Source organism: Bufo gargarizans, chromosome 11 (genome assembly GCF_014858855.1).
Source record: "Bufo gargarizans isolate SCDJY-AF-19 chromosome 11, ASM1485885v1, whole genome shotgun sequence".
Taxonomy (NCBI): Eukaryota; Metazoa; Chordata; class Amphibia; order Anura; family Bufonidae; genus Bufo; species Bufo gargarizans.
The window spans coordinates 50,866,950-50,880,814 of NC_058090.1; the positions used below are offsets into that span (position 1 = coordinate 50,866,950).

At 45.9% G+C, this 13,865-nt stretch overlaps 1 protein-coding gene across 5 annotated transcripts in view; it reads left to right on the forward strand.

Annotated features, from left to right (window-relative positions):
- The window catches only part of RALGAPA1 (Ral GTPase activating protein catalytic subunit alpha 1), a 174,168-nt gene that overhangs the window by 63,475 nt on the left and 96,828 nt on the right, over positions 1–13,865 (forward strand). For 2 of the 5 annotated variants that reach the window (XM_044271450.1, XM_044271452.1), the window contains exons 15-19: positions 1,934–2,063; positions 4,625–4,862; positions 5,984–6,145; positions 8,569–8,709; positions 11,224–12,537. In XM_044271450.1, the coding sequence (XP_044127385.1) occupies positions 1,934–2,063; positions 4,625–4,862; positions 5,984–6,145; positions 8,569–8,709; positions 11,224–12,537 (1,985 nt within the window). The remainder of the gene's footprint in view (positions 1–1,933; positions 2,064–4,624; positions 4,863–5,983; positions 6,146–8,568; positions 8,710–11,223; positions 12,538–13,865) is intronic. The other 3 variants (XM_044271453.1, XM_044271451.1, XM_044271454.1) reach the window with 3 other exon arrangements.

A 13,865-nucleotide genomic window follows, 5' to 3' on the forward strand; every position in this document is an offset into this window, starting at 1 on the left:
ACACTAGAGAGTTGTATAGCTTATTACTCAGGTATGCCATAACTTATTCTTCCCTCAATGGGAATCCGGAATGCCAGGATTACCATGCCAGCCAGGGACCGACAAACATTGCTTCTTTGAGAGGATCAATGAAAAAGAAAAAAACTGGGCCCTGAAGGCCCAAATTAGGTCGGTCATTAAGGCCCCTGGCAGACGAGCGTTTGTCACCTAGTCCGCAGGCAGCTCCCGGCCTGACCTCCCAGCACTGACGGGGTCACCTAGCATTATATTGATTTATGATGCTATGTAACCCTTACATTTCTGGAATGTCAGTGTCATCTAATACATTCCAGAACTGTAAGGGTTACATAGTATTATATCGATTTATGATGCTATGTGACCCCATCAGTGCTGTGAGGTCAGGCCGGGAGCTGCGCTGCGGACTCGCAGAGTGACACGCGCTTATCTGTAAGGGGTCGAGATATGAAAAGTGGGATATGCAAGATTTATTAAAACTGGTGTAAAAGAAGACTGGCTACCTTAACACCCGCGTTTGGTGCGGATCCGTCATGGATCTGCACAGACGGATCCGTTTTAGATAACACGGCCATCTGCATCTGTTCAGAACGGATCCGTTTGTATTATCTTTAACATAGCCAAGACAGATCCGTCTTGAACACAATTGAAAGTCAATGGGGGACGAATCGCTTTTCTATTGTGCCAGTGAAAACGGATAGGTCCCCATTGGCTTACATTGTATGTCAGGATGGATCCGTTTGGCTCAGTTTCATCAGACGGACACCAAAACGCTGCAAGCAGGATCCCTGAACGGATCTCTCAAATGGAAAACCAAAACGCCAGTGTGAAAGTAGCCTTAGTTAAACGTAGCAACCAATCAGATTCCACCTTTTAATAATTTTTTATTTTTTGGGGTAAAATTAAAGGTGGAATTTTGATAAATCACTCAGGTCACAACAATAAATTTTCTGTCCCTTTTTGTTCTGTTTAATCAATTACTTGCCATTGGTATTTCTGTGAATGTGCACAGTCTAGGTACCGTATTCTCAGTTAGGCAATAATAAATATATATCTAGCACACATAAATGGAGAATTAATTATTTTTTTGGGGGGGGGGGGGGGACTAACATATTGATGACTTGCCCATAGTACAGGTCATCATTATGTGATTGGCGGAGGTTCAACACCCCCCCACTGACCTGCTGTTAGCGGCAGCTGCAGGATCCTTAAATTTAGTATAGTGTCTAGAGGCAGAACACAGCTCCTTACACTGTCACTTAAATAGGATCATCAGCTGCAGTACCCAAGAACGGCCACTACACAATGTAAGGCGCTATAGTGTTACAGTTCAGTACACTGTTTACCTCTGGAACCTGCAGCTGCCAATGACAACTGGATGGGGGGTGCTGGGTGTCAGACCCCCACCAGTCTCCTACTGATAACCTGTTCTGTGGATAGGCCATCAGTATGTTAAGGCCCCCGTACATATTAGTGTTCGGCAGACACTTCTTCCAACTCTCCCCAGCAGATGTCGAGGGAGACAGGGATCAGGCGAAATTAATAATTTCTCCTCCTCTTTTTATTCTGGCGGAGATACGAACATCCAGAACCGTCTGGCATCAGCTTTCTCCGCTCTCCCCAGAGAATACACATTGGCCAACAGCTATTTTTGCATACCCACCTGTAAAAACCCCTGAAGACTCTTGGTTGATCAGGGCGAGCCCAGTCCTGGTTGGTTAGAAAACAATCAGGGTTTTTACAGAATAACCTTGTGAAATTGAATTTAGCAGCCTCAAAGGGGTTTTCTGGACTGTAATTAAAAAAATATATATTAGGTTCAGAAAAACATAATTGATACGTAACTGATCCCCTTTTATATCTATCACTTTTTTTGTTCCTTTACGCTCATGTTAAGATACCATTTTGTTGTGTCCAGGATGCAGTTGCTGCTGGTTATGCTCAGGGTTACAGAGTCTGTCCTGAAGATCCCACAACAGGTTCTACAGCAATATCAAGGCAGGAAGAATCAGATTTTGGCTGGCCGGTTGGCGGGACCCTTGTTTCAGGTAACTGTTGGTGGGTCACAGCGTGGAGGGGTAGATGTTACTATTGATGTAAGGAGTGCCAGACTCTCCGTGTTGGGCAGAAGACGTGGTCAGTGGCTTCTCATCTGAACTCCTCCTGTATTAGAATGATGGTCAGGCACATGAAGGGCAGGTTCTGATCTAATTTCCAGTATTGGCTCTATTAACCCCTTAACACATAATTCCGTATATGTACGACATTATGAGTGGGGGATTGTATGGAGCTGGCTCAGCGCCGCAGCCCGCTCCATACGCAGTGGGTGGCAGCTGTAAATACTACAAAAACCTGGCCGCAATGACGGGGATCAGCAATGATGCCGAAACTGGTTAGTAAACCCCTCAGGTGCCACGTTCAATAGCGATCAGGGCCTGTGTGAGATTAGGCAGAGGAATGCTGCACTCTCTGCCTTCCGATCAGAGCCCTCTCAGTGAAATTGCAGTGCTTCGATCGATTACCATGGCAGCCGAGGGTCTGCTGAGGCTTCCCAGGCCTGCCATGGTAAGCCCCTTTTGAAGAAGCTGAGCGAAACGCGCGTCAGGGGTGCGCTCACCAAGGTCCTAAGGTTGGTTCCCCTTCTATTCTATCTCATATATGTGTTTTACATGCCGGTCGTGACCCTTTATGTGCTGGATGCATTTGGCATTTAACTATGTCCGGTGTTGTGGATATGCTATCCATACACTGCGTCCATTTACACTTATGATTCGGCTGGCATGCTAACACCTGTATTATTACTTAAGCCCACGTTTCCCGTGGCCTGTGGATGAGACAACCTATCTTGATTAAGCTATTTAGCTTACTCAGGCTAGCAGGTGACGTGTGCTTAGGGGATATATCCACTTTGTGTAACCTAGGTGGGGCGCTGATCCGCAGTGCCGCCACATTACTGCTGTTATTCATTACATTTACTATTGTCTACTTTTTTTGTCCTTCTTGTGACTAATTAATAAAATATTTTTGTGATTTACGTACATGTGTATTCTTGTTTATCGGATCTATTATGCTAAGCTGAGCACGAGGCATCAGAATCCCATTCATCATAATAGATCTCTATTATGGTGCATGGGACAAGAGATCAAAAGATATCCCAGGTTTTAGCTCCCTAAGGCCTCTTTCACACTTGCGTTGTCCGGATCCGGCGTGTACTCCACTTGCCGGAATTACACGCCAGATCCGGAAAAACGCAAGTGTACTGAAAGCATTTGAAGACGGATCAGTCTTCAAAATGCTTTCAGTGTTACTATGGCAGCCAGGACGCTATTAAAGTTCTGGTTGCCATAGTAGGAGCAGGGAGCGGGGGAGCGGTATACTTACAGTCCGCGCAGCTCCCGGGGCGCTCCAGAGTGACGTCAGAGCGCCCCATGCGCATGGATGACGTGCCATGCGATCACGTGATCCATGCGCTTAGGGCGCCCTGACGTCACTCTGGAGCGCCCCGGGAGCCGCACGGACGGCAAGTATACTGCTCCCCCGCTACACTTTACCATGGCTGCCAGGACTTTAGCGTCCCGGCAGCCATGGTAACCACTCTAAAAAAGCTAAACGTCGGATCCGGCAATGTGCCGAAACGACGTTTAGCTTAAGTCCGGATCAATGCCTTTCAATGGGCATTAATTCTGGAATTCTGGATCCGGCCTTGCGGCAAGTCTTCAGGATTTTTGGCCGGAGCAAAAAGCGCAGCATGCTGCGGTATTTTCTCCGGCCAAAAAAGTTCCGTTCCGAAACTGAAGACATCCTGATGCATCCTGAACGGATTTCTCTCCATTCAGAATGTATTAGGATAAAACTGATCAGGATTCTTCTGGCATAGAGCCCCGACGACGGAACTCTATGCCGGAAGACAAGAACGCAGGTGTGAAAGAGCCCTAAGGGGTCTAAAAGTTATTACACAAGTAGTAAAAGAAGTAAAAATATACATAAAAATATATTAACTTAAAGAGGACCTTTCACTAGAATAAAAAATCGAAACTAAGCATACAGAAATGGAGAGAGGCGCAGGGATCTCACTGCACTTACTATTATCCCTGGGCGCCGCTCCGTTCTCCCGGTATAGGCTCCGGTATCTTCATATGTTCGGCTCAACTGGGTGGAGCCTGCCGGCGTCTCCTTCCCCCAGGCTGTAGCGCTGGCCAATCGTGCAGGGAGATCCCTGGGCGCCGCTCTCCATGTGTCTGTATTCTTAGTTTTGATTTTTTATTCTAGTGAAAGGTCCTCTTTAATTGTTACTGAAAAAACAAAAAACAGTCACCATTTTTTAGTCACGTTGTCCCCTGAAAAATTTGGAATAACAGTGATCAAAAAGTTGTGCATAGCCCAAAAATGGGATCAATAAAATTTAAGTTCATCCCGTGAAAAATAAGCCCTCATACAGCTGGGTAGATGGATATTTTAAAAAGTTATGGCTGTCAGAAAATGGCAATACAGAATAAAATTAGATTTTTTTTAAAAGTAATAAAACTAAATAAAAGCTATAACTATTCCTGTTCCTTTAGTGTTGTATAACATTTCTTTATATTAACCAATTTTCTATCTTTTGTCTCAGACGCTGATTGTGGCCTGGATTAAGTCCAGCCTTCATGTTAGCGTCTCCCGAGAACTGTGGGACGATTTATTGGCAGTTATGTCATCGCTGACGTACTGGGAGGAGCAGGCCACAGAGTGGGCTCACACCATGGAAACGTTAACCAAAGTGCTGGCCAAAAACGTCTACCATCTTGACTTGAACGAGTTGCCATTAGACAAGCTAAGCGAGCAAAAGCAGAAGAAGCACAAGGGCAAAGGTTAAAGAATACGTCTCAAAAGCTCACACTCTACTGATGTGCAGAATCGCACTCCTTGTCTGCAATCCATGTGTAAAAGGAACAGTTAAAGTGGATCTGTCCTCAGACTATGCTGGTCTTTGTCAAGTCAGCATAGTGTGGGGGACAGGTCCACTCTCCTGTTAACCAAAAAAAACACAAAAATATTCAGCTGTTTGGCTAAAGAGTGATCAAAGAATACACTGGACACATAGGTATGCAGTACACAGCAGCTTGCTGTCAGTCACTGCTAAAAGGGGAGGTAGAGCGCTCTCTCAATACACTGGACTCCTAACTTATGTGTCTGGTGTATTTTTATTAAATTTTTTTAAATAAAAGGGGTAGTCATATTTTAGTGGTGACCTATCCTCAGGATAGGCCATCACTACCTGATTGACAGTGGTTTGACACCATGCACCCCCTCTGATCAGCTGTTCTGTGTAGCTCGTCACTGGACGTCGGCGCCTGAGCTACAAAGCACAATCAGCGTTGTAGCAGACAGCACTGCTGTCATTGAAATCAATGTGAGCAGCGTTGCTGTGACAAGCATTGCCCACTTCAATGGTGACAGTGCTCTGTAGCTCCATTGTGCCGAGGTCCAGCGGCAGAGCTACACAGAACAGCAGATCGCTGGGTGTTGAACCTTTGATGGCCTATCCAGAAGATCACTTAAAAAGAGGCTGGAAGACCCCTTTAATTTTTACTCAGCTTAGAGAAAAAAAGAACAGTATGCATACTGGCCTTGCAAAGACCTCTAATATATAGTAATTGTACTTTGCTTTTACATTACCGATCCCATTGTAACCCATTCAAACAAAATTGGAGAAGAGGGGGGCAGGAGAAAAAAAAAAAACAAGACAGAGCATGTCCTTTTTCTTTGATAAAATTTGCCAAACAGCACAATGTTTTTTTTTTTTGCCGTTTTGGCTTATAGAAGAGTGGGCCTGTGACTATGATGTTACTATGATGCCATTACATAGGTATATCTCCTTTAAGTTGTGGTTGGTCAGACAATGAAGGGGCCTCCAGTGCATGGAATAATCCAAATGGCATCATGTAGTGACATTCTCTTCTCAGACCTTGTTGTCGTTGCCTTTATGTAGGAGGCGGCCATGAATTTCAGAAAGGTGCAGTGGATAAGTCGTTCTCACGAGGGTGGAGCAGAGAGCAGCCCGGCCAGGCTCCGATGCGCCAACGCAGTGCCACTACCACCGGATCTCCTGGCACTGAGAAAGCCAGAAGTATTGTGCGGCAGAAGACTATTGGTACGTGAATATTATAACATCTGCCATGATTTCATTGCTCATATCAGTCCATGATTTCACGGATTGCAGGATTCACTGCTGGTGCTTTTTAATTTGATGAGAAGGTTATAGAATTTATATCAGCAGAAGGTGTTGGTTAGAATCATCCTGTATGCAGAACCCATCCCTATTGTGTACAATCCCCATCATTCCAGTGTGCTGAGCTGCCTGTTATTTCATCATTAAATTATATAAAAAATACATGACTTAGCTACTGATCATAGGATCGGTCATCAATATGAGATCTGCGGGGGTCTGATTCCTGGCATCACTGCCAGTCAGCTACTTTCCCAAGGTTACTACAGCGCTGCTCTCATGGTGAGTGTCCAAACCCAAAAACTGATGACCTCTCCTAAAGTCGTCAGTGTTATAGTCTCTGAGAACCCCCTTTAATTGTGATGAATAACCAGTGCAATAGTAGAGCTATAAAACTGAAAGATCTAGTTCTCTGTAGCGTATAGAGCTTTCATTGCAATCCCATGTTTCCCAAATGTGAGAGGTGGCTGTGGCACATTTGCAGACAATTCCCGATGGTCTACAAGAGAGATATTAAATGTGGTTATAAAAAGTTATTCCCTATCCACAGGATAGGGTGATAACTATTAGATTGATAGAGGTCCACCACTGGGACCCGCACTGTAAGGCCCCTTGCAGACGAGCGTTCCTCTCGCAGTGAGTCCGCAGTGCAGCTCCCGGCCTGACCTCCCAGCGCTGCCGACCGATCATGCATATTTAGACTAGTGATGTTTATTTACTTTTTATTATTCTGTGTGTTATTTGTCTGTGTTATCTTATATGTAATTACACTTAGTAAATATATTTATTCACTTAGCCTGCGTAAGATTATTTATTTTCAAATCTTTGAATTCACGCTAGGCCCCTTGCAGACGAGCGTTACTCCCGCAGCGAGTCCACATCACAGCACCCGGCCTGACCTCCCATATTCACATAGCATTATATTGATTTATGATGCTATGTAACCCTTACAGTTCTGGATGTATTGGATAACACTGGCATGATGCTGTTACATAGCATCATAAATCAATATAATGCTATGTGAATACTGTCAGTGCTGGGAGGTCAGGCCGGGAGCTGCGATGCGGACTCGCTGCGGGAGTAATGCTCGTCTGCAAGGGGCCTAACGTGAATTGAAAAGATTTCAGAATGAATAATCTTACGCAGGCTAAGTGAATACATATATTTACTAAGTGTAATTAAATATAAGATAACACAGACAAATCACATACTAAAAAATAAAAAGTAAATAAACATTGCTAGTCTAATTCTGCACTAGCCTAAATATGCATGATCGGTGGGGATCCCTGTGGTTGCACCCCCATTGATAAAATGGTTATCCCCGATCATGTGAATAGGGATAAAATCTTATGGCCAGAATAACCCTTTAAAGTGGTTGTCTCATGATGACGGTAAAGCCAGCCAAAGATCAGCTGATCTTGGACAGTCTGGCTTCTGACTTGACAGTTAGCTATTTTCTCAGGGGGAAGCCAATATGGCTGCAGCAGGGGAAATGTAGTATCAGGCCTCTTGCACACAACGGTGTCCATATTGGGGTCCGCAAACCACTGATCTGCAAAATACGGCAACCTTCCACGTGCACTCTGCATTTATCTCACTCCTATCATTAGAAATAATTCTTCTTCTCTGCAGTATGAACAAGAATAGGACATGTTTTATAATTTGCATAAATAATTTCGACATAAGAATACAGACAGCAAACAGATGACATCTGTGTGTTGTCCGTTTTTTTTGTCGACCCATAGAAAGGAGTGGGTCCATGTGCAGTCTGCAGACCCATAGAAAGGAGTGGGTCCATGTGCAGTCTTCCAAAAAATGTGGATTGGACATGGACACAGATAACTTCACAGCATAATCAGTTCAGAAAGGTTTACTTAGTTAATGAGCCAGTACCCTTTCCCAAGTCATACTCACAGGAGTCTGTAAATCTGAGTTTTGGGGTGCCCTTTTTTTGGGTTTCTTACTTTGCTTTGCAGAATTAACATGGCGGAGAGATGCTGGGCTCCTCTGGGTATGACCTGGAAGGTGGACCCTTACTCCAGTCAAGGGGAGCATTCAGAACCTGTATATCTCCATTTGCTGTCCATGTGCCATGCATTATGTGATATCTTTTCCTGTCTGTGGTGTATTTTTCTGTTGTACCCCTCTCTCTGTCTTGTCCTGTTCTCGTCTCCCATGTCCATGCTCCACCATAAAAGCACACAATGTTGTAGAGTTCTCCACCTGCATAATTTCACTTTCTGCCTGCTTCTTGTGGTTTTGCTGCACTCTCATCAGTCACTTCTCTTTCCTCTCCGGTCCCTCTTCTCCCCCGATCTCTCCTGTCTTTCTGTCTTCTTTTTTTAAAGCCATGAGGAGCCGATCCATTGGGGACAGTGCCCTGCCATCAGCCTCTATCCGCAGCGCTAAAAGTGCACCTGTCCTGATCCATCCTTCCAAACCCCTTCTGCCTGATATTGTTCTCACTCTGCTTTCCGATGAGCTGTCAGGTAGTGGCACCTCTGTCTGCACTCCTTCCCACTGTCTGCAGCCCCCTGTAACCACACAGAAAAGAGGAGAGCATTATAGCGTCCGAAGGGTGGAATCTGCGCGCCCGTTCCCTCCCTGCACGTCCTCTAATCGCTGGTATCAGACATTCTCAAACTACTTCATAATCCAGCGTGTGGATCTACTACTCCCTGCATGCATTATTCACTTCTGTGGGAGTCCAAGGACAGCCGGCCGAGCAAGGGTTCATGCTGGGAGTTGTAGTTTCACAGCATCTGGAGTGCTGGAGATTGCTGACCCTTGGTGCAGTCACTGATTAATGGAGGCCATGCATTCAACTTGTTTAGGTCTCTCGCCCCTTAACATGCTAACATTTGGCTGACACTATGGGGCAAATTTACTACTGAAAATGTTCCATTATTTTGGAGTATTTTGCGCCAAAAAACTGGCGTGCATGCTTTAAATCACATTTACTAACTGTTTTACCCTTCACCTGACAAGGGCATGGCTTCACTTTGAAGAGCAGTCTCCTAAATCTACCTCCGTGCACCAGAAATGCATCAAACTTTTGCCGCATTTTTGGAGTTTCTGGTATAAATTTAGAATAAACCGTTTTTTGGGCTCACGGATAGAATTCTAGAGTAAATCTGCTGCAGGATTTACAATACTCCAAATTTCTAAAGGTCCATGCGCCAGAATAGTCAATTTGTCTAATATTAATTCTGTGATTCGTATTGTTAGACAATGTAAAGTGCGACCTTTGGTAAATCTGCCCCATTTTATCTGGGCTACAGTCCACTTTCCAAAAAGCAGTCCTGTGTTTTCTGCCCCGTTGAGAATGTCTGATACGTGTCCTTTATGCCGCCTTTCTGCACTAACTTGCCATATTGACTTGTTGCCTGGTATTTATGACCTGGACGCTCTAACCTTTTATTCTAGCTTCTGCCAATCGGAGCTCAAGCTCTGTCTCTTTTTATGTTCTAGATCTTCTCAAGTCATTTATAATGTTATTCTTATATTGTGTTAAAATTTGTGCAAATTCGGGAACATTTGCCATCAGAGTGCATGCCACCTTGCATGATCCCCTGAAATAGTTAAAACCAGTGCACACATGGAGTAAAAGCTAAACATTAAAGGGCATCTGTCAGCAGATTTGTACCTATGACACCGGCTGACCTGTTACATGTGCACTTGGAAGCTGAAGGCATCTGTGTTGGTCCCATGTTCATATGTGGCCATATTGCTGAGAACAATGAAGTTTTATTATATGAAAATGATCCACTGGGAGCAACGGGGGCGTTACCGTTACACCTAGGCAGTGTAAATGCAGATGGTGCAGCAGGTCCAGAGAGATCTGAGATCCTAGGTGTAACAGCAACGCCCCCATTGCTCCTAGAGGATCATTTGCATATAATAAAACATCATTTTTCTCAGCATTGTGGACATGTATGAACATAGGACCAACACAGATGCCTTCATCTGTCAAGCGCACATGTAACAGTGTCAGCCAGTGTCATAGGTACAAATCTGCTGACAGATGCCCTTTAAGAGTGGTGTTTGGTGCTTCCACTAGCATATATTTAATGTAATGTAATTTATTTAATTTATTTTTTCTTTTTTCTTCACGTATTTACAAATCTGGTGCATTCACCACTTACTGTAGCAGCACTACTAATACATGGCTGCCTGTAAAGGGATTCATGATGAATTAAGGACATTTACGTGGGTTGAGGACCCAGTCAGTTATGAGGAATGATTATTACTATGACTACTCGTTCTCATAAAATGTGCTGCCATTCATCCAACAAATGTGCAGCACATGACAAACTATTTGAGGGGTATTCCAGGAGATATAGATGAGCAGGGCAAGTCATCAATATCTAATGGGGGGGGTCAGACTTCCAGCACCCCCACCAATCAGAGCTGTTTGCAGGTCCACAGTGCTCGGGCGTGCGCTGCAGCCCATTCCTTGTCCTGGGCTGCAATACCAAGCACAGCCATTAACGGTATGTTGTTACAAGCACTGAGGCCCTTTAATTCAGCTGATTGGCGGGATTGCTGGGAGTCAGACCCCCACCGATCTGATACTAATGACCTGTCCTGAGGATAGTTCATCATTATTGTACTCCTGAAAGACCCCCTTAACTCATTGAAGGCATTTGCATTAGCTTGGGCCCAGTCGCCTCCCTTTACATGCTGCCATTTTTATATCAACGTACATACTAACAATATGCTTTCCCAGTCCTGATTGTTAACCCTCATCTTCCAGACCCCCCCCATCCCCCTTAATACAGTAAGGCTGCAATGAAATATAGTGACTGCATGTGTATAAAGAAGTAGAGTCACTTTGTGAGGTCTGTTCCTCCCCTGAATGTCGTGGTTTCATCCGTGACATTGCTTTTTAAAGTTGACTTCTTTCTACACAGCCGCAAAATCGTACAAACAAGATGATTGTTTTTAATTAAGCGACCAAATTGAAATCAATTTACAATGTTTTTCCCCCTTCTGTCTGACAGAAATGGATGACGCCCCTGTCCATCCACGCGTTCCCCGAGTAAGGCATTACTCCCAGAGTGAGGAGACCCCTACGGAGACATTTGGAGGAGCCAATGAGGAAACCTCAACTTTACCTCGCAGCAGCAGCACATCTGACATCCTGGGGCCCATGACGGCTGAGAGAGTCAAAGGTGCAGTGCCAGTTGCAGACCATCCCTCCCCTCAGACTTTGGACCCCCCTTGTGCTAACACACACTGTCAGGAAGCATCCCTAACACAGGCGGATGGCAGTATATATGATCACCTTTGCCAATTGACTGGCTCGGCTGAATTGACAGATGCAGAATTTGAGCAGGGCTGGTATGAGGAATTGGAGGGAGGAGGAGACCTTTTGCCTTTTTTAAGGGAGTATTTCAAAGCGCAAAGCATTCAAGGTGATGAGATGGAAAAAAGCAAGGTCGGGTCTACTTTGGTGGATCATAAAAAAGAGCACCTTGATGAATCAGAGTTGTGCCCTAAAGGAGACGGCCGTACAGTGTTAATCGAGGGGCTCCATCACCCACCACAGGGTGAGAGTGGTTCAGGTTTAGAGGGGCACGTAGCCAGGAAATCGGGGGGTTTGAAGGTACCTGGTAGATCGAGGGATGTTCATGTGAGGATTCAGGTTGACGGAGAGTTAACCGAAAGTAAATCTGTTCTGGAGCAAGTTGACCGGAAGAGAGGTCTGTTTAGACAAGCTGCAGCAGAGGAAGATGAGGTTCCTGATCTGCAATCTTCTCAGCCTCCTCAATCTTCAGGTGGTGAACACGGGGCCAACATAAAGAACTTGTGCGAGTCTGTGACGCACAAGGCCAAAGCAATTCGCCGAAAACGCAACAGTGTGCAGGTCTCTTTCCGTCCTTCGACTGAGGCGGTGCTTTTCTACAATTCTATGGAGAACAAAGATGCCCCATGGAAAGCCAGGCTGCGCAAGATAAGTGGCTTGAGTTCAAACTCCTCCATAGTTGTGGATACAGGGAAGCCCACGGCATCCACCGCCATGGGTGCAGTGAGAGTAGCGTCAGGCGTTAGCCAGTCAGGGACTGACCAAACTGGTGTTCCCTACCCTCCAACACAAGTGCATAAGGAACCTAGCCGCACCAGGCCGCGGTCTAGCAGTCAAGAGAGAGCCTCTTCTCATGCGTCTTTAGGAGGCGTATATAAATCTGTTGTTCATGCTCTCTCAAAACCTAAGGCCAGCGTGTCCCTGCAGAAGCAGCAAAGGACGGCAGCCGAGGCTCCACTGAAGGACCTGTACGGTCATGTAATGGGCTATTTTGGAAGGAAGGCAGCAGGTGAGATCCTTCAGCCCTGGGAAGTGTCCCCAGAGCGCACGCAACGATGCAACACCCGTTTGGCTTTGTATTGCAGATGAAAAAACCCCAGCTGCCAGCAATCAGGAGCTTCTTTTGGGATGACTTGCCGCTTATACCTCCTCCATGCCTCGTTGACACCCTCTGTGGGATCTTTGCATGTGACTCCCCTGTGGCTGATATAACCTTTCTGAAAGTGTTGTACCTCCCCTACCTTTTTCAGCAACTCTGCTTTCTTTACTAATACCCCTCCCCATGAGGTGAGTGCTGTCACGTCCTGGCTATCACAGTTGTGTCGCTGGATAGCTGGAGAACACCTCTGTTAAGTGTCTTGTCCTGCAGTCTTCTCGTTTGGTTACACGTAACTACTCCTTGAACGCATTGAATGGGGAATCTTTTCATTCATGTATTTAACAGTTGTGTCAACCCGTCCACCTATCACCACTGAAGTGTACAATGCACATATAAAACACTGACCATGACCTAGAAAACGCCAGGCATCAGGGTCAATCAAGGAGTATTCCGTTTTTTTTCAGTGTACTTTTGCATCTGTTCAACATGGTTTTCAAGATATCTGCTTGCCAGCGGACACCTTCATTTTTTTTTTTCCAGTGGAAAAAAATGTCCTGGTGGTGTGCACGCAGGGGCCGGAATGGTCACACGGTGTGCGCACATGGACTGGAATGGTCATGTGACGTGCACACAGTAGGCAGGACTGTTAACATGATGTGTACACAGGGGGCAGGACTGTTAACATAATATGCACACGGGGGGCAGGACTCTTCACATGACGTGCCCTCGGGGCAGGACTCTTCACATGACGTGCCCTCGGGGCAGGACTCTTCACATGACGTGCACTCAGGGGGCAGGACTCTTCACATGACGTGCACTCAGGGGGCAGGACTCTTCACATGATGTGCACTCAGAGGGCAGGACTCTTCACATGACGTGCACTCAGGGGGCAGGACTCTTCACATGACGTGCACTCGGGGCAGGACTCTTCACATGACGTGCACTCGGGGCAGGACTCTTCACATGACGTGCACTCGGGGCAGGACTCTTCACATGACGTGCACTCAGGGGGCAGGACTCTTCACATGACGTGCACTCAGGGGGCAGGACTCTTCACATGATGTGCACTCAGTGGGAAGAACTCTTCACATGATGTGCACTCAGGGCAGGACTCTTCACATGACGTGCACATAAGGGGCAGGACTGTTTACGTGACGCGCACACAGTGGGCAGGACTGTTTACGTGACGTGCACACAGTGGGCAGGACTGTTTACGTGACGTGCACACAGTGGGCAGG